Raw genomic sequence first — 22,603 nt, forward strand, 5'->3', positions numbered from 1 at the left:
GGACCTCCCACTTCCACCTCCCATCCGAGCTCGCTCTGCCTCCCCTCACTCACTACAGTTTATCATTAACCGCCCTCCTCCAGCAGCCGGGGGTGAACCCGGGCAAATTGCCCGAGGAATGTGGACTCTGACCTGGTGACAGTTTCTCGCCGACACTCGCAGTTTTTTGTTAAAGGGTCAAATATGGCTCAGCTGATTCCTGCTATTCTGCCAACAGCCAGATGTTTACCTCCTGCAAAGACTGGGCTAACAAACATTCTAATGTATTACGACATTGTTCACCCTCAAAGTAGACTAAAACCTCCGCTTCAGAATCCAGCGTACGGCAGCAAACAAGCAAAGGGGATGAAACAAATGCTGCCCCGTGGGTTCATAATCTATTTCTGACTCATTCCGAATTACCAACACACTCAAAATCAGCTTTCCACCAGTTTACAAATACCGGCGGCGGTTCCCGCTGAGATTCAAGGAAAGGGATTGGGAAGGGACAGACGGGATGTTCCTGGGCATCCCGTCAGCACTAGAGGGGGAATAATCTGCTTTTCTCTGAGGTGGGGCATCCCATGGAGTGAAGTCAGGTCACAGCCTAACCAGATTTAACACTTTTCAGACCTGGCTGTGTGATACACGGTCTAAGACATGCCCTGTCTTCAACGTAATATTTGGTTGTCTCTGTTTTATAATTCACAGCTGGAGAGACAGAAGCTGGGAGCTGGAAAATGTCAGCGCAGCGCGGAGAATATTTTTAGCAGCTCCTGAGATATAATTATGTGATGTCACGCCAGTGATATCTTCAGAAACCCCGAGCGCCGGTACAAGGCATCTTCAGACATGGTGTCGGCTCGCAGATGCAGAGTCGGAGCGAGTGGAACTTGGTAAAGTGTCTGCGGCTCAGGACTCCTCGCAGTGCGGCGCTCCCTCGATAGTCACTCATTCAGTATCGCGCCCCGAGAATGTGGATCTCCCTGAACCCCGTCCCATCCTACGGTGAAGCGCCCCTACAGTACTGTGCTCCCTGAACAGCCCCTCTGACAGTGCATAGCTCCCTCAGCATTGCATCCCCGACGATGTGGCGCTCCCTCATCACCGCCCGGATTTTCTGTCGAGACAGCGTGCTGACGGCTCGCTCCCAGAGCACCTTTCCAACAAAGTATGGTCGTCCGGCAGTCCAGAACTCACCCCATAGCCAGGCGATGTCCGCTGCTCCTCTCTCTCAAGGTCCGGTAGCTTTAGTTGCTCGGGGCCATGGCGAGCGCTGAGCTCCGGCTCCAGCACCGCGTCTCCCGACTGAACTCCGGAGCGCCGAGGCTGCTCCGAGTCAGAGCGAGGGGAGGCGCCCCCGAGCGGCTGCTGAACCACCGCAGTAACCTGTCTAACTACCACTAACTATTGCAACCCAGCTAACTACCACTTCATCCTGACAGCAGTTCAAACCTAACTCACACGACACCCGTCCAACTACCGCAGCTCAGCTCCTCGTTAACTGATGGAATTTAGCAATAACCAAAGCCTAGTTACCGATGCAGACTTACTCCACCACTCCAACTAACTGAGGCAACTCAGCCAACTACCGCAGCACCCCACAATCCAGCCATTGCCTCCGCCCACCCAACCACTGCATTTTATTCGTTAATGTTACTTAACTGCCTGCCCTAGCACACCTCAGAAACCAGCTTTGATCTGCTAAAGGCAAGTCGTGTCCAGCTAAAGACAGAGTATTTTAACTAAGTTCCATAGAACATTGTTGAGGGCAGGCAGTTGATGCGGTTTCAATGACACCACACAACTGAACTTTGAGTGAATTTCGTGAGATAACGGGAACAGGTGACTAATTCATCAACGCGGAGCGGACAGAGTTGCGGAAGGTGATTTCTGAGCTTGGAGAATTTGTACAGAGGGCAGGAACGGGACTGGGTCTGCTGCTTTTCGCATTAATGACTTCATGCTCCGGTTTCAAATCTACCTGTGGAATGCTTGGAGGTGGCGGGCAGGGTGGGGGCATGGGTAGGGATGTTAAAAGAAAACAAGGGAGCAGAGATTTAAGGTGAAAGCAAGGGGTCTTAAAGGGGACCCGTCTGAGTAGTAAGATATTTTACACGGTCACTGCCAGAGGATGTGATGCTGTCAGATACAGTTATTATGTTTAAACAATGAAGGCATAGAGTAATACAACCCTAAAACAAGCAAGTGGACAAAGAGATCAGCCTGGATGTGATGCACCAAAGGGCCTGTTATGCTGTACATTTTATGCTAAGAAATATTCCACTTGGTAGGAAGAATGAGATCAGGCAGTATAAACCAGAAGGACAATTCAAAAAGAGGTACAAGAGCAAAGAGGTCTCAAAAAGAGCAATGAAATCTGGAAAGGGTTGGCTGGGTTGATGAAGAAGCTAAAAAATGTATATAGGATAATGTGTGTTTAATAAAGACACAAGAGCGAAAGGTACTGATTATAAACTCTGGTTTGGTCACCCCTGGAGGACTGTGTGCAGATCTGTGCACCACACCTTAGGAAAGTTAGGAAGGCTTTAGAGAGAGTGCAGAAGAGATTTACTGAAATTATTCCAGATTTGAGGAACTTCAGTTAAGTGGATAAATTGGAAAACTGGGCAGGTTCTCCTCAGAGAAGCAAAGATTGTAAGGGGATCTGATAGAGGAATTCAAAGTCCAGACAGGTATCAACAGAAAGAGACACTGAGACATTGATGGAGAAAACAAGAACCAGGAAACAGAGAACGAAGTTGGAGAAAATCTTTGCATGAAGTGTTCAGAGTCTCGAATGCAACCCACTGGAGAAGTTGTGGATGCTGATTCAATCGTAATGTTCAAAGCGGAACTGATTATCTGAAAAGAACAAACATGCAGGGTTGTGGGCTGAGACTTGGCTGTGGGACTGCAGAATTGTTCTTCTGTAGAACTTTATAAGCAATTTTTACAATGTTAATAATCATTTTGTTTGGTACAATTACTTTGTTATATTGTTTGACTATTTTCAAGATATTCCAGATGTTTGGATGACTTATAGACCAGTGAGCCCTATGTCAGTGGTGGGCAAACTATTGGAGAATTCTTGGAGATAAAACTCATCAGACTTTGGAAAAGCATTGTGAGGGGCAGATCATGTCTCATGAGCCTGATTGAATTATTTGAGGATGTGGCAAAGCACATAAGTGAAGGCAGAACAGTTGATATATAAGGATTCTAGTAAGGTATTCGATAAGTTTCCTGATGATAAGCTCATTCAGAAAGCCAGGAGGCATAGGATCCAAGGAAACTTGGCTGTGTAGATACAGGATTGGGTTGGTCATAGAAGGCCAGGTTGTAGATGGAGTGTATTCTGACCAGTGATGTTCCACAGGGATCTGTTCTGGAACCCCTGCTCTTTGTGATTATTATAAAATACTTGGATGAGGAAATGGAAGGGTGGGTTAGTAAGTTTTCAGATGACACAAGGTTGATGGAGTTGTGGATAGTGCTATAGGTTACAATAGGACATTGACAGGATGCAGAGTTGAGCTGAGAAGTGACAGATGGAATTCAATCTTATAATATGTGAAGTGATTCACTTTTGAAGGTTGAATTTGAAGGCAGAATATAGGGTTAATGGCAGATTTATTTTAGTTTGGAGGAACAGAAGGATCTTGGGGTTCACATCCATAGATCCCTTAAGAGTGTTGGCTTTCATTAGTCAGGGAGCCATGAGTTAATGTTGTAGCTCTATAAAACCCTGGTCAGACCACATCTGGAATGTTGTACTCAGTTCTGGTCACCTCATTAAAGGAAGCAAGTGGAAGCTTTTGAGAGAGTGCAGAGGAAATTTGCCAGGAAGTTGCCTGGATTAGAGAGCATATTTTATCGGGACAGGTTGAGTGAACTAGGGTTTTTCTCTTTGTGATAAGAAAGATGAAAGGTGACTTGATAAAGGTGTATAAGAGGCAAAGATAGATTGGATAGCTAGAGACTTCTTCCCAGAGTGAAAATGGCTAATGCCAGGAGGTCATTACTTTAAGGTGATTGGAGAAATGGATAGGGGGGGATGTCAAAGGTAGATTTTTTAAGCCAGAAAGTGGTAGATGCCAGGTGTGGTGGTAGAATAAGATACATTAGGGACACTCTTAGATGGGTACATGGATGATAGAAAAATGGAGGACTATGTGGAGGGGAGGGATTAGATTGATCTTGGAGTAGGTTAAAATGTAAGCACAACATTGTGGGTTGAGGGGCCTGTACTGGGCTGTACTGTTCTATGTTCTATGAGTGTAACAGGGAGAGTAGCTGGGGTTTAATGTTCCAGTCATTTCTTGGGTTGGGTCTGGAACTCTCAGCAGTAAGATTGGTGCCAGAACTGACACGCCAGGGAGGTGAACTGTGTTTGCTGAAGCACAGCCAGTCATTAGTGGCTCAGTGTGAACTGTTGCACCAGGATGGGGTCCTCTGATTGAACTCAATGGCTGGTCTTTGCGCGACGGGAATGGCAGGAGGGGTGGTTTGTCAATTCCCCAAGCAATACAGTAAATGGGACCATTGCTGGGCTGAACAGCTGTAATTGTTCAGATCAGCTGAACATCAAAGTCCATCTAACCTTAGGTGAGCTGAGAGGTTCCTTGGGCTCCATTTAGTTGAATGAATATCCTCCAGATGTGCCTTAAAGTAGATTGTCTGGTCCAAATCTCACTGCACAATCACTGGCTTGTTTCCTACACTCAGATATCTTCTATTGTGTGCAAAGTGCTTTGAAGAAACTGCACTATATAAGGTGCTGGAAAGAACAGCTTTTTGAATTTTTATGTTTGATCTCAGGTGCAACAAATATTTTCCAGTCAGAGACTGAACTGTTAGGTCACCAATGAAGGCCATGTAATAATTCTGCTGAATTCCATGAAGTTGTCCTGGGACTGTGACCCTCCCAACACAAGTGATTCAGGAAAGTGAGATTCTGAGAAAAGAAAGGAAACATAATCGGTGGTCAAATGTACATCCATATCTCACTGTTACTCGCATACAACATAGTCCATTTGATTGTGATTTACCACAGAGGGTTAATAAAATCCCAGCCATGCACTGCACCCACCACCAGCACATATTCAAAAACAGCATCTGTCTTACTGATTCAGATCACCCACCCACTTCCCATCCAGGCATGGCTCACTCCACAAACACAAAGCTGAAATCCTTCACAGTGTATCTCAGCCTTTTAATGAAAGTAAATCTTTTGTTTTCAGCTTGTATATAATTAACAATAAACATTGTTCTCTTCACTGGGATTCCCACTGCTCTCTCTGAGACATTCTCTCGCCCACTCACATATCAGAATCATGGAGGCACAGTAGCTGGTGTTGGAAAAATGGCAAGATTTCATTTCTGATCAGATATACAGCAAGAATGAGCAACTCAAACAGAAACCTTTCTAATATATCCTCTTCAAAGCCCCTGAGCTTTTTAATTTTTACCTTTTTTCAATACATCTCTCCATGAAGCATTGAATAAAAAGCTCTAAAAAATTGAATTAATTCCTTCCCTCAAACCATCCAAACACAGTTCCATCTTTAAAAACTGATATACTACCTTTAAAACTAACCCCACACTGAACACATGTGGGATCTTACTGCGGATTATAGGAACTATCCACCATAATACTTTGATCACTCCCTTGATTTTGAGACAAGATCAGGTGAAGTTCGCACTCAAGGGGAACTAGTATACAGAAAGTTCAGACTCCAGCCAGGCCAGGTGAGAAACCTGCATCAATCCAGTGTTACCGAAGATGACAGCACTGTTCTTAAGAGGCAGAATACACCAACTGAAAGATAGCGAGAGTGAGTCACAGGGCAGGATGTGGCAGAATGAGAGAAACTGCTGCAATTGAGCAGATGCAGTAATTGTAGTGACCAAGCAGATGCTAATGGTCATATTGTTACACTGGGGGGCTTCTTTTGTGACACAGCAGCTGAAGGAATATAAAATCAAGGAATACGAAATTATGAAATTTTTAAAAGTAGATAGAGGGACTAATTTCATTTTGTGGGCCTGAATTTAGGCACCACAGACTTAATAAAAAGGGGGAAGAGGTTAGCAGTTTGACTGAATTCTGCCAGAACAAGCCGGATCGCCCAATGGCCACCCATTTTAATTCCACTTCTCATCCCATTCCGATATGTCCATTCATGACCTCCTCCACTGTCGTGATGAGGCCACACTTAGGTTGGAGGAACAACACCTCATATTCCGTTTGGGCAGCCTCCAACCTGATGACATCAACATCGATTTCTCAAATTTCCAGTAATGTCTTCCCCACCCCCCTTCACCATTTCCCATCCCCTTTCCCCTCTCTCATGTTACCTCCTTGCCTGCCCATCACCTCCCTCTGGTGCTCCTCCCCTTTCCCTTTTCTCTTTCTTCCATGGCCTTCTGTCTCTTTCACCTATCAACTTCCTAGCTCTTTGCTTCATCCCTCCCCTTCCAAGTTTCATGTATCACCTGGTGTTTCTCTCTCCCCTCCCACCACCTTCCAAACCTACTCCTCAGCATTTTTTCTCCAGTCCTGCCGAAGGGTTTCAGCCCGAAATGTCGACTGTTTTTTTCCATAGATGCTGCCTGGCCTGCTGAGTTCCTCCAGCATTTTGCGTGTGTTGACTGAATTGTTTGTTGGGAGACTGGGACAAAAATTCTTGTCATGTTTAAGCAACTGTTGGTTGGGAAGCTGAAGAGACAAGAGCTGCAAGGCTGAGGTTGGGAGATGAGGAGTAATATCACTCCTGTCTCCCTTGGTATACACTTCAATGCTTCTATGTGCTTAGGAGCAACAGTTCATCAGGTTGCTGAATCCACTGAAGTTTAAAAGAATGAGCACTGATCTCAATGAAACATTTAAGATCCCAAGGTTGATTAACAGGGGGTAGGTAGATAAACTACACATAGTTTTAGATAATGGAACAAGAGATGAAAAGTTTCCTCTCTCAGAGAATGGAAAACTTTAAAGAAATTCTGAAATGTTTATGTAACTGATGCAATAAATGTGAGATGTAGATGCCCAGACATCATTCCTGAATCTGTTTCCATTAATGTCAGTCCTTCCTCAATTTCCCAGTATTGGAAATTTAGAATCTGGAACTGTAGAACTTTTATCCCAAAGTTTCACACTGTTCTTATCAGGGAGGTCAATTGTCCTTGAATTAATCTAGATTTCACCTATCCTTCTGCAGATACCCAAGCCTGCTCCAACACACAGAGCAAAGATAGCATGCAGTCAGACTGTCAGGAAGGGCAGGCAGATGATAGGACAAGATTGCAGCCAGCAGGGTGAGTATCAGTGCATTAGCAATACAAAATCAAAAAGGATAGCAAATACAGTACTCAAAGTGTTATATCTCAATGCACAGAGTACAAGAAATAAGGTGGATGATCTTGTTACACTATTACAGATTGTTAGGTATGATTTTGTGGCCATCACTGAATTGTAGCTGAAGGATGGTTGCAGTCAGGAGCTGAATGTCCAAGGTTCCATGTTGTATCGGAGGGATAGGAAGGTTGGCAGAGAGGTGGTGCAGCTCTCCTGGTAAAGAATGGCATCAAATGAGTAGAAAGATGTGACATAGGATCAGAAGATGTTGAATCCTTGTGTGTTGAGTTAAGAATCTGCAAGAAGAACCCTGATGGCAGTTATATACAGGCCTCCCAACAGTGGCTGGGAGGTGGACTACAGATTACATTGAGAAATAGAAAAGGCCTGACAAAAGGGCAATGTTATAATAGTCATGGGAGATTTTAACATGCAGGTCAATTGGGGAAAATCAGACTGGAGATGGATCTTACAAAGTGAGTTTGTTGAATGCCTACAAAATGGCTTTTTAGAGCAAGGAACAACAGGAATTCTGCAGATGCTGGAAATTCAAGCAACACACATAAAAGTTGCTGGTGAACGCAGCAGGCCAGGCAGCATCTGTAGGAAGAGGTGCAGTCGACGTTTCAGGCCGAGACCCTCGGCCTGAAACGTCGACTGCACCTCTTCCTACAGATGCTGCCTGGCCTGCTGCGTTCACCAGCAACTTTTATGTGTGTTGCTTTTAGAGCAAGGGATCAGCTATACTGGATTGGGTGTTATGTAATGAACTGGAGGCGATTAGGGAGTTTAAAGTTGTCCAAAGTAAATTGGAAGGAGATGCTGGCAGGGATGACAGCAGAGCAGCAATGGCGTGAGTTTCTGGGAAAAATGAGGAAGGTGCTGGACTGATGTATTCCAGAAACAAAGAAATACTCAAATGCAACATAGTACAACCATGGCTGACAAGAGGAGTCAAAGCTAATGTAAAAGCAAAAGAGAGGGCATAAAACAAAGCAAAAATTAGTGGGAAGACAGAGGATTGGGAAGCTTTTAAAACCATACAGAAAACAACTTAAAAAATCATTAGGAGGGTAAAGATGAAATACGAAAGCAAGCTAGCAAACAATATCAAAGTGGATAGTAGTGCGAGAGGACTTAGCCTGGCCCCAGTGGTTGGGTAGATGTTGTAGTCAATTGTTAAGGGTGAGGTTATGGAGTACTTGAACAGGGCAAGATAGGACAAAGTCAGCATGGTTTCCTGAAGGGAAAATCTTGTCTGACAAACCTGTTGGAATTCTTTGAGGAGATTACACTAGGATAGATAAAGGGGATGCAGTGGATGTTGTATATTTGGACTTTTAGAAGGTCTTTGACAAGGTGCCACACATGAGGCTGTGTACCAAGTTAAGAGCCCATATTACAGGAAATTTACTGGTATGGTTAGAGCATTGTCTGATTGGTAGGAAACCACAGGGGTCAGGGTTAGGACTGCTTCTTTTTATGCTATATATCAGTGATTTAGATGATGGAATAGAAGGCTTTGTTGCAGATGATATGAAGACTGGTGGAGGGGCAGTTAGTGGTGAAGAAACAGGTAGGCTGCAGGAGGACTTAAACGGATTAGGAGAAGAGAGAGTGGCAAATGAAATACAATGCTGGAAAATGCATGGTCATGCACTTTGGTCATGGAAATAAAGGTGCAGACTATTTGTGCAACCAGGTAGGTGAGTATATTTAAGGCAGAACTTGTTGGTTCTTGATTGAATAAGGCCTCAAAGGTTACAGAGAGAGGCTGGGGACTGAGGACTGAGGAAGGATCAGGGACCGAGGAAGGTAAAAAAAAGGATCAGCCATGATTGAATGGCGGAGCAGACTCAACAGGCTGAATGACCTAATTCTGCTCCTTTGTCTTATAGTCCAGTTACAGCTCAACAGATGTATTTGAGTTGTCAGAATCAGAATCAGGTTTAATATCACTGGCACACGTTGTGAAACTTGTCATTGCTGCAGCAGTACAATGTAATACATAATAAAAGAAAAAAAACATGAATTACAGTAAGTATATACTGTACATTAAATAATTAAATTAGACCATAAGACATTGGAGCAGAATTAGGCCATTCAGCCCATTGAGTTTGCTCCGCCATTCCATCATGGCTGATCCCAGGTCCCACTCAACCCCATACACCTGCCTTCTCGCCATATCTTTTGATGCCCTGACTGATCAGGAAACTATCGATTTCCACCTTAAATATACCCACTGACTTCGCCTCCACCACAGTCTGTGGCAGAGAATTCCACAGATTCATTACTATCTGGCTAAAAAAATTCTTCATACCTCTGGTCTAAAAGGGCACCCCTTAATTTTGAGGCTGTGTCCTCTAGTTCTGGATACCTCCATCACTGGAAACATCCACTCCACATCCACCCTATCTAGTCATAGAAACATAGAAAACCTGCAGCACAATACAGGCCCTTCGGCCCACAAAGTTGTGCCGAACAAGTCCTTACCTTAGAAATTACCTAGGGTTACACATAGCCCTCTATTTTTCTAAGCTCCATGTACCTATCTAGGAGTCTCTTAACAGACCCTATTGTATCAGCCTCCACCACTATCGCTGGCAGCCCATTCCACGCATTCACCTCTCCCTGCGTAAAAAACCTACTCCTGACATCTCTGTACCTACTTCCAAGCACCTTAAAACTGTGCCCTCTCATGCTAGCCATTTCAGCCCTGGGAAAAAGCCTCTGACTATCCATACGATCAACGCCTCTCATCATCTTATTCACCTCTAACAAGTCACCGCTCATCCTCCGTCGCTCCAAGGAGAAAAGGCCAAGTTCACTCAACCTTTTCTCATAAGGCATGCACCCCAATCCAGGCAACATCCTTGTAAATCTCCTTTGCACCCTTTCTATGGTTTCCACATTCTTCCTGTAGTGAGGTGACCAGAACTGAGCACAGTACTCCAAATGAGGTCTGACCAGGGTCCTATATAGCTGCAACATTACCTCTCGGCTCCTAAACTCAATCCCACAATTGATGAAGGCCAATGCACCATATGCCTTCTTAACCACACAGTCAACCTGCACAGCTGCTTTTAGTGTCCTATGACCCCAAGATCCCTCTGATCCTGCCAAGAGTCTTACCGTTAATACTACAGTATATTCTGCCATCATATTTGACCTACCAAAATGAACCAGTTCACACTTACCTGGGTTGAACTCCATCTGCCACTTCTCAGCCCAGTTTTGCATCCTATCAATGTCCCACTGTAACCTCTGACAGCCCTCCACACTATCCACAACACCCTAACCTTTGTGTCATCAGCAAACTTAATAACCCATCCCTCCACTTCCTCATCCAGGTCATTTATAAAAATCATGAAGAGTAGAGGTCCCAGAACAGATCCCTGAAGCACGCCACTGGTCACCGACCTCCATGCAGAATATGACCCGTCTACAACCACTCTTTGCCTTCTGTGGGCAAGCCAGTTCCAGATCCACAAAGCAAAGTCCCCTTGGATCCCATGCCTCCTCACTTTCCCAGTAAGCCTTGCATGGGGTACCTTGTCAAATGCCTTGCTGAAATCCATATACACTACATCTACTGCTCTTCCTTCATCAATGTGTTTAGTCATATCCTCAAAAAATTCAATCAGGCTCGTAAGGCATGACCTGCCTTTGACAAAGCCACGCTGACTATTCCTAATCATATTATACCTCTCCAAATGTTCATAAATCCTGCCTCTCAGTCCTTTCAACATTTGGTAGGTTTCAATGAGATCCCCCTCCATTCTTCTAAATTCCATTGAGTACAGACCCCAGCTGCCAACCGCTCCTAATATGTTAACCCTTTCATTCCCAGAATCATCCTCGTGAACCTCCTCTGGACTCTCTTTCAACTTGTCGAAGTTCTGCTGCAATCTCACTGCTTCCTCAGCACTACCTACCCCTCCACCTATCTTCATGTCATCCACAAACTTTGCTACAAAACCATTAATTCCATTATCTAAATCACTGACAAACAATGTGGAAAGCAGGGGTCCTAATACTGACCATGAAGAACACCACTAGTCACTGGCAGCCAACCAGAAAAGGCCCCCTTTTTCCCGTTGGCTTCCTCCTCTCTGTCAGCCATTCCTCTATCCATACCGGTATCTTCCCTGTAACACTATAGGATTTTATCTTGTTAAGCAGACTCTTGTGTGGTACTTTATTTCATTTTCTGAAGGCATTTGATAAGTAGTGCAAAGATAGAAATAAAAAATTAGTGAGGTAGCGTTTGTGGGTTCAATATCCATTCATAAATCGGATGGCAGAGGGGAAGAAGCTGTTCCTGAATCGTTGAGTGTGTGCCTTCAGGCTTCTGTACCTCCTTCCTGATGGTAGCAATGAGAACAAGGCATGACCTGGGTGATGTGGGCCCTTAATGATGGATGCCACCTTCTTGAGGCATTGGTCCTGTAAAGGTTTAGTTATTATCAAATTATACAACTCTGAAATTCTTCTTCTTCAGATAGCCACGAATCCAAGAAAGAAACGAATGGCAGAACAGCTCTAAAGATGTCCTGGATACTGTGGCGGCTAGTGCCCACGATGGAGCTAACTCTGCAGTTTATTTTAATCCTGTGTAGTCGCACCCTCCCACCCAATACCAGATAGTGATGCAGACAGTTAAAATCCTCTCCACAGTACATCTGTAGAAATTTCTGAGTGTTTTTGGTGACATACCAAATCTTCTCAAATTCCAAATGGAATACAGCTTCTGTCGTGCTTGCTTTGTAGCTGCATCGATATGTTGGGTCCAGGATAGATCCTCAGAGATATTGACAACCAGGAACTTAAAATTTCTGATTCTTTCCACATCTGATCCCTCTGTAAAGACTGGTGTGTGTTCCCTCGCACTACCCTCTCTGAAGTCCCCAATCAGTTCATTGGTCTGACTGATGCTGAATGCAAGGTTGTTGCCACTCAACTAGCTGATCTATCTCGCTCCTGTATGTACTCTTGTCACCATCTGAAACTCTGCCAACAATAGTTGTATTGTCAGCAAATTTATAGATGACTTTTGAGCTGGGCCGAGCCACATAGCCGTGGGTGCAGAGAGAGCAGAGCAGTGGGCTAAGCACACATCCCTGAGCTGCAGCAGTGTTGATTGTCAGTGAGGTTGAGATGTTATTTCTGATCTGTACAGACTGTGGTCTTCCAGTTAGGAAGTCAAGGATCCAGTTGCACAGGGAGGTACAGAGACCTATGTTCTGGAGCTTTTGATCAGAACTCTAGGAATGAATGTGTTAAGTGCTGAGCTGTAGTCAATAAACAGCATCCTGACATAGGTATTTGTATTGTCCAGGTGATCCAAGGCTACATAAAGAACCAATGAGATTGCATTTGCCATAGACCTATTGTGGCAATAGGCAAGTTGCAGTAGTTCCAGGTCCTTGCTGAGAAAGGAGTTAATTTTAGCCATAACCAACTTCTCAAAGCACTTCATCACTGTAGATGTGAGTGTCATTAAGGCAGCTCACCCTGCTCTTCTTGGATGCTGGTATGATTGTTGCTCTTTTGAAGCAGGTGGGAACTTCTGACTGTAGCAATGAGAAACTGAAAATTCTTTGAGGTTTTTACACAAATCATCTGGACAGAATGAGTGAACAGCAAATGGCAGTCACCATCCCAAATTCAGCAATGGATAATCTGCAATTTAGCATTTAAACCTGAAATGTTAAATACATCTTGGTGGTCTTTGTATTTATTTTGTGACAATAAAATGTATTCTGAGTTTTCCGATATTTCCATTGTAAAGACTGAATTGTTAAGAGCTGTTATGAGTTGGTAGGGCTTGTAAGAAACTGCTGATTATAATCTCTGTGCACAGTCCATCGAATTATGCAGCAACTCAGCACAAAGTACTGAACCAAATGTGTGTAGAGAACCAATTAAATTCAAACATATTCTGCTGCAGCCTAAATTTAGCAGCTAGTTTGCTGTCATAAGGACAGAATTTTAAACTGATGAAGATTGTGTTTTTCTGCCAGGAGATATTATCTCTGACTGAACAAGTGCCTAAAGGTTGACATAGAGAAATTTCCTTGGGTAGTCTCTAAGTTCAAAAAGTTCAAAGTTCAAAGTAAAGTTTATTATCAGAGTACATACACGTCACCACATACAACCCTGAGAATCTTTTTCCTGGGGGCATACTCAGCACAGTAACTGGAAACAGGATCAATGGACAATAAACAAGTGCAAACATAAATAAATACCAATTTAAATAACAAGTTTGAAATAACAAGATAACAAGTCCTTAAAGTGAGAACACCAGAAATAGAACTAGTGTAGTTATCTCCTTTTGTTCAGGAGACTGATGGTTGAGGTGTAGTAACTGTTCTTGAACATGGTGGTGCGAATCCTGGGGCAACTTTACCTTCTACTTGATGGCAAGAGTAAGGGAAGAGAATGGCCTGGATGGTGAGGAACTTTGATTATGGATGCTTCTTTCCACTCAATTAGACTCTCTACTCAATTAGGAGATACACTCTTTCCCAGTTAAAGATGTGTCTTATCATCCCGATCCAAAGATTTGAGGGCAGACTGGCTAATCGAGTTCTATGGTTATGACAAGCTGTTGAGGAAAATCTATCTGTGTGGAGAAACCACAACAAGAGTTGTACAATACAGAAACAAACTTTTATACCCGTGGTGAACATGTCATCACGTGACCTCACATCGGCGGGAAAATAACATCATGTGACCTCCGCAAGACCATTACATCATCCTCATAAGACAGTCACAAGATATCCATGAGGTATGTAACAAATGTTAGAACCCCAAAGCCCCTCAGCTTCCCCTCCCATGCGTAAGCAGCAGCAAAGCAATGATCCCTCTCCCCCACCAGCAAAAAAAAGCATCAGCAACCCCATCGAGCACTCAGGCATGCAGCAAAGCATCAATAAAGACATAGCAACACACATCAAAGTTGCTGGTGAACGCAGCAGGCCAGGCAGCATCTCTAGGAAGAGGTACAGTCGACGTTTCGGGCCGAGACCCTTCGTCAGGACTAACTGAAGGAAGAAGCTAGTAAGAGATTTGAAAGTGGGAGGAGGAGGGGGAGATCCAAAATGATAGGAGAAGACAGGAGGGGGAGGGATGGAGCCAAGAGCTGGACAGGTGATTGGCAAAAGGGATATGAGAGGATCATGGGACGGGAGGCCCAGGGAGAAGGAAAAGGGGGAGGGGGGGAACCCCAGAGGATGGGCAAGGGGTATAGTCAGAGGGACAGAGGGAGGAAGACGAGAGAGAGAGAAAGAATGTGTGTATATAAATAAGTAACGGATGGGGTACGAGGGGGAGGTGGGGCATTAGCAGAAGTTAGAGAAGTCAATATTCATGCCACCAGGTTGGAGGCTATCCAGACAGAATATAAGGTGTTGTTCCTCCAACCTGAGTGTGGCTTCATCTTTACAGTAGAGGAGGCCGTGGATAGACATATCAGAATGGGAATGGGATGTGGAATTAAAATATGTGGCCACTGGGAGATCCTGCTTTCTCTGGCGGACAGAGCGTAGGTGTTTAGCGAAACGGTCTCCCAGCCTGCGTCAGGTCTCGCCAATATATAGAAGGCCACATCGGGAGCACCAGACGCAGTATATCACCCCAGCCAACTCACAGGTGAAGTGTTGCCTCACCTGGAAGGACTGTCTGGGGCCCTGAATGGTGGTAAGGGAGGAAGTGTAAGGGCATGTGTAGCACTTGTTCCACTTACAAGGATAAGTGCCAGGAGGGAGATCGGTGGGAAGGGATGGGGGAAACAAATGGACAAGGGAGTCGCGTAGGGAGCGATCCCTGCGGAAAGCGGGGGGGGGGGGAGGGAAAGATGTGCTTAGTGGTGGGATCCCATTGGAGGTGGCGGAAGTTACAGCGAATAATATGTTGGACCAGACTTGCAGTACCCCAGAGACTACTCGTTCACCAGGCTCCCTCTCTCCCTAATAAGGGAAAAAATAGGTGTCCCCGTTTCACAGAGAGAGGGGTGACAAAACAAACAACTTGCTGACTTACCACGTTAAAAGTCTGTTGCGTCGCTTTTTCCGAGCTCTGTGGCCAAAGAACTCGGGTCTCCGGGCACACAGCCAGCTTGCTGCTTTCGATCTTCCGTGTATTCCCACTACACAACAGGCGGCGGCATCGACCTCGAGTCTGCCCACCTCCAGAGTCACAAAATCCCAAAACTCCAAAGGCGCTCAAGTCTTCTAGGCCACAACCTTGGTACAGTATATCGAATAGCGGCCAGTCATGAGACCCCGAGAGATGGTCCCAATTCCGGCAAAGAACTGAAGTCAATGTGTAACTCCAGGTCAGGGTCTTCAAAAGAACCCTGAAAGGGAAAAAGAGATATTAAGAATAGAAATAGAGTTGTTTCCGAAGATGCAAGCAAAGGAGTTGCTGTTAAGGGGCCATCGTCTCCTAAGCTCCACCCCTATCTTCTTCTATCAAGGTGCATGACCATACACTTCCTGGCACTGTATTCCATCTGCCACTTCTTTACCCATTCTCCTAATTTATCTACGTCCTGCTGTAGCCTCTCTACTTCCTCAAAACTACCTGCCCCTCCACCTATCTTCATAACGTCTGCAAAGTTTGCAACAAAGACATCAATTCCACCATCCAAAACTATTCCGAAATCTAATGATTCTTAAAGATCATTACTAATGCCCCCACAATCTTTTCAGCAACACCTTTCAGAACTCTGGGGTGGACACCATCTGGTCCAGGTGACTTATCTACCTTCACACCTTACAGTTTCCCAAGAATCTTCTCCCTAGTAACGACAACTTCACACACTTCTGCCTGCTGACGCTCTCAAACGTCTGGCATACTACTAGTGTTTTCCACAGTGAAGACTGATGCAAAATACTTTTTCAGTTCATCCATTTCCTTCCCTCCTTGACTACCTCGCCAGCATCGTTTTCCAGCTTCCTGATATCCACTCTAGCCTCTTTTACACTTTATGAATCTGAAGAAACTTTTGGTATCCTCTTCAACATTATTGGCTAGCTTACTTTTCTATTCCATCTTTAACATTGTAATGACTTTTTAGTTTCCTTCTGTTGAATTTTAAAAGCTTCCCGATCCTCTAACTTCCCACTAATTTTTGCTCTATTATATGCCCTCTCTTTTGCTTTTATGTTCGCTTTTGACTTCTCTTGTCAGCTACAGTGGTATCATCTTTCCTTTGGAATACTACTTCACCTTCAGGATGTATATATCCTGTGCCTTCTGAATTGCTTCCAGAAATTCCAGCCATTGATGCTCTGCTTGTCATTCTTGTCAGTGTTCTTTTCCTATCAATTCTGGCCAACTCCTCACTCATGTCTCTGTAATTCCATTCACTCCACTGTAATTCTGATCCATTTGAACTTGAGGGAGACAAATATTCTTGCGAGCAGGTTTGTTAGAGCTGTTAGGGAAGGTTTAAACTAATTTGGCAAGGGGCTGGGAACCTGAGTGATGGGACTCAGCATAGGGGAGATGGTAAAAAAGTAAAGATAGCATGCAGTCAGGCTGTCAGGAAGGGCAGGAAGGCGATGGGACATAGTCACAGCCAACAGGGTGAGTATCAGTACATTAGGGATGCAAAATCAAAAAGGGTAGTGAATATGGTACTCAAGGTGCTGTATCTCAATGCGTGGAGTGTAAGTAATAATGTGGATGATCTTGCTGTACTATTACAGTTTGCCAGGTATGATGTTATGGCCATTACTGAATCGAGGTTGAAGGATGGTTGTAATTGGGAGCTGAATGTCCAAGGTTACACATTGTATCGGAGGGATAGGAAGGTAAGCAGAGGGGTTGGCTTGGCTCTGCTGGTAAAGAAAGGCATCAAATCAGTAGAGAGATGTGACATAGGATTGGAAGATGTTGAATCCTTGTGGGTTGAGTTAAGAAACTGCAAGGGTAAAAGTACCCTGATGGCAGTTATAAACAGGCCTCCCAACAGTGGTTAGGATATGGATCATAGACTACAACAGGAAATGGCATGTCAAAAGGGCAATGTCATGATAGTCATGAGAGATTTTAACATGCAGGTCGATTGGGAAAATCAGGTTGGTAATGGATCTCAAGAGAGTGAGTTTGTTGAATGCCTAAGAAATAGCTTTTTAGAGCAATCTACCGTTGAGCCTACTAGGGGATCAGCTATTCTGGATTGGGTGTTATGTAATGAACCAGAGGCGATTATGGAGCTTAAGGTAAAAGAATCCTTAGGAGCCAGTGATCACAATATGATTGAGTTCAACCTGAAATTTGATAGGGAGAAAGTAAAGTCTGATATAGCAGTATTTCTGTGGAGTAAAAGAAATTACAGTGGTATGAGAGAGGAGTTGGCTAAAGTAAATTGGAAGGAGATGCTGGCAGGGATGTCAGCAGAGCCACAATGGTGTGAGCTTCTGGGAAAAATGAGAAGGATGCAGGACATGTGTATTCAAAAAGTGAAGAAATACTCAAATGGCAAAATAGTACAACTGTGGCTGACAAGGGAAGTCAAAGCTAATGTAAAAACAAAAGAGGGGGTACAACAGAGCAAAAATTAGTGACAAGATAGAGGATTGGGAGGTTTTTAAAGACTTACAGAGAGCAACTAAAAGAATTAGAAGAGAAAAGATGAAATATGAAAGCAAGCTGGCAAATAATATCAAAGCAACACACATAAAAGTTGCTGGTGAACGCAGCAGGCCAGGCAGCATCTCTAGGAAGAGGTGCAGTCGACGTTTCAGGCCGAGACCCTTCGTCAGGTCTCGGCCTGAAACGTCGACTGCACCTCTTCCTAGAGATGCTGCCTGGCCTGCTGCGTTCAACAGCAACTTTTATGTGTGTTGCTTGAATTTCCAGCATCTGCAGAATTCCTGTTGTTTGCGTTTAAATAATATCAAAGTATGAGGGGTGAATGATAAGTTCATGGCCTAAGGTAGAATGAGTCAATTTTAGAAAACCTAGCATATTTATTTTTCAACATAGTTCCCTCCTACATGTACACACCTAGTCCAGCAGTCGTGGAGTATACGGATCCCTTCTTTGTAGAAGTGGTCCACAGCAGGGGTGATTGATAAGTTTGTGGCCTAAGGTAGAAAGAGATGAATTAAACAGCTCTCGTTACATGCACATGCAGTTCAACTCTTTGAGTGAAAATGCAGAAAGTTTGAAGTTTCTCCTCATCTCCTTGCTGTGGACCACTTCTGGAGGTCCAAGACGCTGACTTCTACAAAGAAGGAATCCGTATGCTCCACGACCGCTGGACTAAGTGTGTAAATGTTGGAAAAATAAATGTGCTAGGTTTTCTAAAATTGACTCCTTCTACCTTAGGCCACAAACTTATCAATCACCCCTCGTAGATAGTGAAAGCTTTTTCAGGTATGTAAAAAGTAAAAGAGAGATGAGAGTGGATATAGAACCACTAGAAAATGAGGCAGGAGAAATAATAACAGGAGCAAGGAGATGGCAGATGAACTAAATGAGTATTTTGCATCCGTCTTCACTGTGTGCCAGATGTTAGTGTGTGAAGGAAGAGAAGTGGGTGCAGTTGCTATTACGAGGGAGAAGATGTTAAAAAGCTGAAAGATCTAAAGGTACATAAGTCACCCGGACCAGATGAACTGCATCCCAGGGTTCTGAAAGAGGTAGTGTTAGAGATTGTGGTGGCACTAGAAATGATCTTTCAGACGAGGAACGTTTGATGGCTCTGGGGCTGTACTCTCTGGAATTTAGAAGGATGAGGGGGGATCTCATTGAAACCTTTCAAATGTTGAAAGGACTAGACAGAGTAGATGTGGAAAGGATGTTTCCCATGGTCAGAGAGTCTAGGACAAGAGGGCACAGCCTCAGGATAGAGGGGCGTCCATTCAAATCAGAGATGCTGAGAATTTTTTTTTAGCCAGAGGGTGGTGAATCTGTTGCTGCATGCAGTTGTGGAGGCCAGGTCGTTGGCTGTATCTAAGGGAGAGATTGATAGCTTCTTGATTGGACATGTCATCAAAGGTTACAGGGAGAAGGCCGGGAAATGGGGTTGAGGAGGAGGAAAAAAAGAATCAGCCATGATTGAATGGTGGAGCAGACTCGATGGGCCAAATGGCCTAATTCTGCTCCTATATCTTATGGTCTTATGGAGTTTAGCTTCTCCTTCTCAAATTTCAGTGTGAATTTGATCATATTATGATTACTTTCCCCCAAGGGTTCTTTTTCCTTAAGTTCTCCAATCAATTCCAGTTCATTGCATAACCCTAGTGGGCTCAGCCAGCAGCTTCACAGGTACACAGCTGGGATTGGGGCACTACAGCAGGTTCAGAACCGTCAGCTCTGCATTCTGCGGTAGAGATACTACAGGAGGTAGAGGGAAGAAAGGAAAGAAAGAATATCATGGCAGAACTTCAAAAAGGTATTCCTGGGGGCGACTGGGGCTCAGATCAAGAAAAAGGAGGTGAGAAATCATATCATAAATTTGACTTGAGGTTTTTGAAGAGTGACCAAGAAAATTGATGGACACAGGACAGTAGACATATTTAACATGGATTTGGCAACGCTGTTTAATGAGGTCCTGCATGGTAAGCTAGTCTGGAAGGTTAGACTGGTAAATGGTAACTGGTCTATTCATGTTACGTGTACTAAGGCACAATTATAAATCACAAAGAGAAAATCTGCAGATGCTGGAAATCCAAGCAACACACACACAAAATGCTGAAGGAACTCAGCAGGCCACGCAGCATCTATGGAAAAGAGTATAGTTGACGTTTCCTCCACCATCAATGCTGCCCTCAACTGCACCTCTTCCATTTCATCCACATCTGCCCTCAACCCATCCTCCCACCACCCCACCAGAGATAAGTCTCCTCTTTTCCTCACCTACACCCTACCGGGTTCAGCATCCAGCGTGTAATTCTCCATATCTTCCACCATCTCCAATGGGATCCCACCACCAAGCACACCTTCCCCCCCCCCGCCACTTTTTGCTTTGCACAGGGTTTGCTCCCTATGCAACTTCCTTGTCCAGTCGTTCCTCCCCACTGATCTTCCTCCCATCACTTATCCTTGCAAGCGGAACAAGTGCCAAACCTGCCCCTGCACCTCCTCTCTCACACCATTCAAGGCCCCAAACAGTCCTTCCAGGTGAGACGACACTTCCCCTGTGAGTCTGTTGGAGTCATTTACTATGTTCGGTGCTCTCAGTGTGGCCTCCTGTATATCAGTGAGACCTGGCGTAGACTGGGAGACCGCTTCGCTGAGCACCTATGCTTCCAGTGGCCTCCCATTTTCATTCCACTTCCCATTCCGACATATCTGTCTGTGGCCTGCTCTACTGTTGCGATAAGGCCAAACTCAGGGTGGGGGAGCAACACTGTCTGGGTAGCCTGCAAACTGATGGCATGAACATCTATTTCTTGAACTTCTGGTAATTGCACCCCTCCCCCATCACCATTCCTATTTCCCTTTTCCCTCTCTCAGCTTATCTCCTTACCTGTCCATCACCTCCCTCTGGTGCTCCTCCCCCTTCCCTATCTTCTATGGCCTTCTCGTACCAGATTTGAAGGGTCTCAGCCCAAAACATCAACTGTACTCTTTTTGATCGATGCTGCCTGGCCTGCTGAGTTCCTCTAGCATTTTGTGTGTGTTGCTACAATTATAAATGTTTGTTTTGGATGCTATTCATAGGAATTATTGGTAATTCAAGGGGTAAAATAATATCAGAATGCAGAGTATTACAGTTGCAGAGGAAGTGCAGTGCAGGCAGACAAGACCATGATGAGATAGATTGTGAGATCAAGAGACCCATCTCATCATACCAGATCTCTAATAATCTTATAATATCAAACTATAGAAGCTGTCCTTGAGCCTGGTGGTATGTGCTTTCAGGGTTTTGTATCTTCCGCTTGATGTGGGCAGTAGAAAAGAGAACGTCTGGGGATGGGTGGGGGTCTTTGGTTATGTTGACTGCTTTACCGAGGCAGTGAGGGTGCTCTCAGAGTCCATGGAGGGAGGCCGGTTTCCGTGATGTGCTGAGCCATGTCCATAGGCCTCTGCAGTTTCCTGAGGTCTTGAGGAGCAGTGCCATACCAAACTGTATTGTATCAGGATAGGATGTTTTCTATGGGTACGTTTCTAATCACTGCCGAGGATTTTCTTTGACTTCTGAGAAAGTAGAAACACTGGGGTGCTCTCTTGGCCAATGGCATCTACATGGTCGGACCAGGAATATTGGTGATATTCATTCCTAACTCGAAGCTTCCACTCAGCACTGTTGATATAGACAGGTGCTTGTGCTCCACCCCCTTTTGGAAATGAACGGCTGGCTCTTCTGTTTTGCTGACATTCAGGGTCACTAGGGTCTCTGTGTCCTTCGTGCACTCAGACTTGTTGTTATTTGAGAATCAGCCCACTACAGTGGTGTCATCTACAAGCTTGTAGTGGGGAGTTACAGAAGAATCTGACCACACGGTCATGTGTATATAGGAAGTGGAGTAGGGGCTGAGGACACAGCCCTGTGGGAAATTTGTGGAGGAGGTGTTGCTACCTATGGTCTGTTTATCATGAAGTCAAGGATCCAGCTGTAAAAGGAGCTGTTGAGTACCAGGTCTAGGAGTTTGGAGATGAGTTTGCTTGGAATTATGGTATTGAAGGGGGAGCTGTCATCAATGAGTCAAATGACGTACGTGCCTTTGACGATCCAGAGATGGCTGTAGAGTCAGAGAGATGGCTATGGAGCAAAAAAAGGGTAGGTTGAGATTGTTTGGGAAGCTGTGTGCAAATAGACAAGGTGGTGAGGAAGGTGTTTGTCATGGTTTTGTTCAATGGTCAATAAATTGAGTACAGGAGCTGGGGCATCATGTTACAGGTATGGAAGATGGTGTTTAGATAACACTCACAGAGTATTGTGTGAGTTTCTGGTTGTCCTGCGATAAGGACACCACATTTTTTACACAGAGGATGGTGGGTATATGGAATGAGCTGAACAACTACAAATCTAAAAATATATTTGAACTGTGACTTGAATAGGAAAGGTTTTGAGGAACAGGCAAATGAGATGAGTTTAGGTCGGCACTTCTGTCAGTATGGGTGTGAGTTGGGCCAAAAGGCCTGTTTCCACACTGTACACCTCTGTGACCCTCTAACTTCTACCAAGGCAGGGAGAAGCATTGGCCCGCTCCGTCAAAGCGGAACAGAGTGAAAACACAGGACCTGCGCTACACTTAAGACTAGCTGACGTTCCGAAACAGGATCAAGTCCTGCACCACT

The 22,603-nt window shown here is 44.6% G+C and overlaps 1 protein-coding gene and 1 long non-coding RNA gene across 4 annotated transcripts in view; one reads left to right on the top strand and one right to left on the bottom strand.

Annotated features, from left to right (window-relative positions):
- The window catches only part of homer2 (homer scaffold protein 2), a 38,545-nt gene extending 37,095 nt beyond the window's left edge, over positions 1-1,450 (bottom strand). The window contains exon 1 of one of the 3 annotated variants that reach the window (XM_063066336.1): positions 1,180-1,450. In XM_063066336.1, coding sequence (XP_062922406.1) covers positions 1,180-1,184 — 5 coding nt within the window. In that variant the 5' untranslated portion in view covers positions 1,185-1,450. The remainder of the gene's footprint in view (positions 1-1,179) is intronic. The other 2 variants (XM_063066334.1, XM_063066335.1) reach the window with 2 other exon arrangements.
- LOC134355838 (uncharacterized) lies at positions 543-13,075 on the top strand. Its single transcript, XR_010020211.1, has 3 exons — positions 543-875; positions 7,203-7,299; positions 11,841-13,075. It is a non-coding gene; the product is annotated as an uncharacterized LOC134355838 (long non-coding RNA).
- Positions 13,076-22,603: the final 9,528 nt, after the last annotated feature.

This window comes from Mobula hypostoma, chromosome 13 (genome assembly GCF_963921235.1).
Source record: "Mobula hypostoma chromosome 13, sMobHyp1.1, whole genome shotgun sequence".
NCBI lineage: Eukaryota > Metazoa > Chordata > Chondrichthyes > Myliobatiformes > Myliobatidae > Mobula > Mobula hypostoma.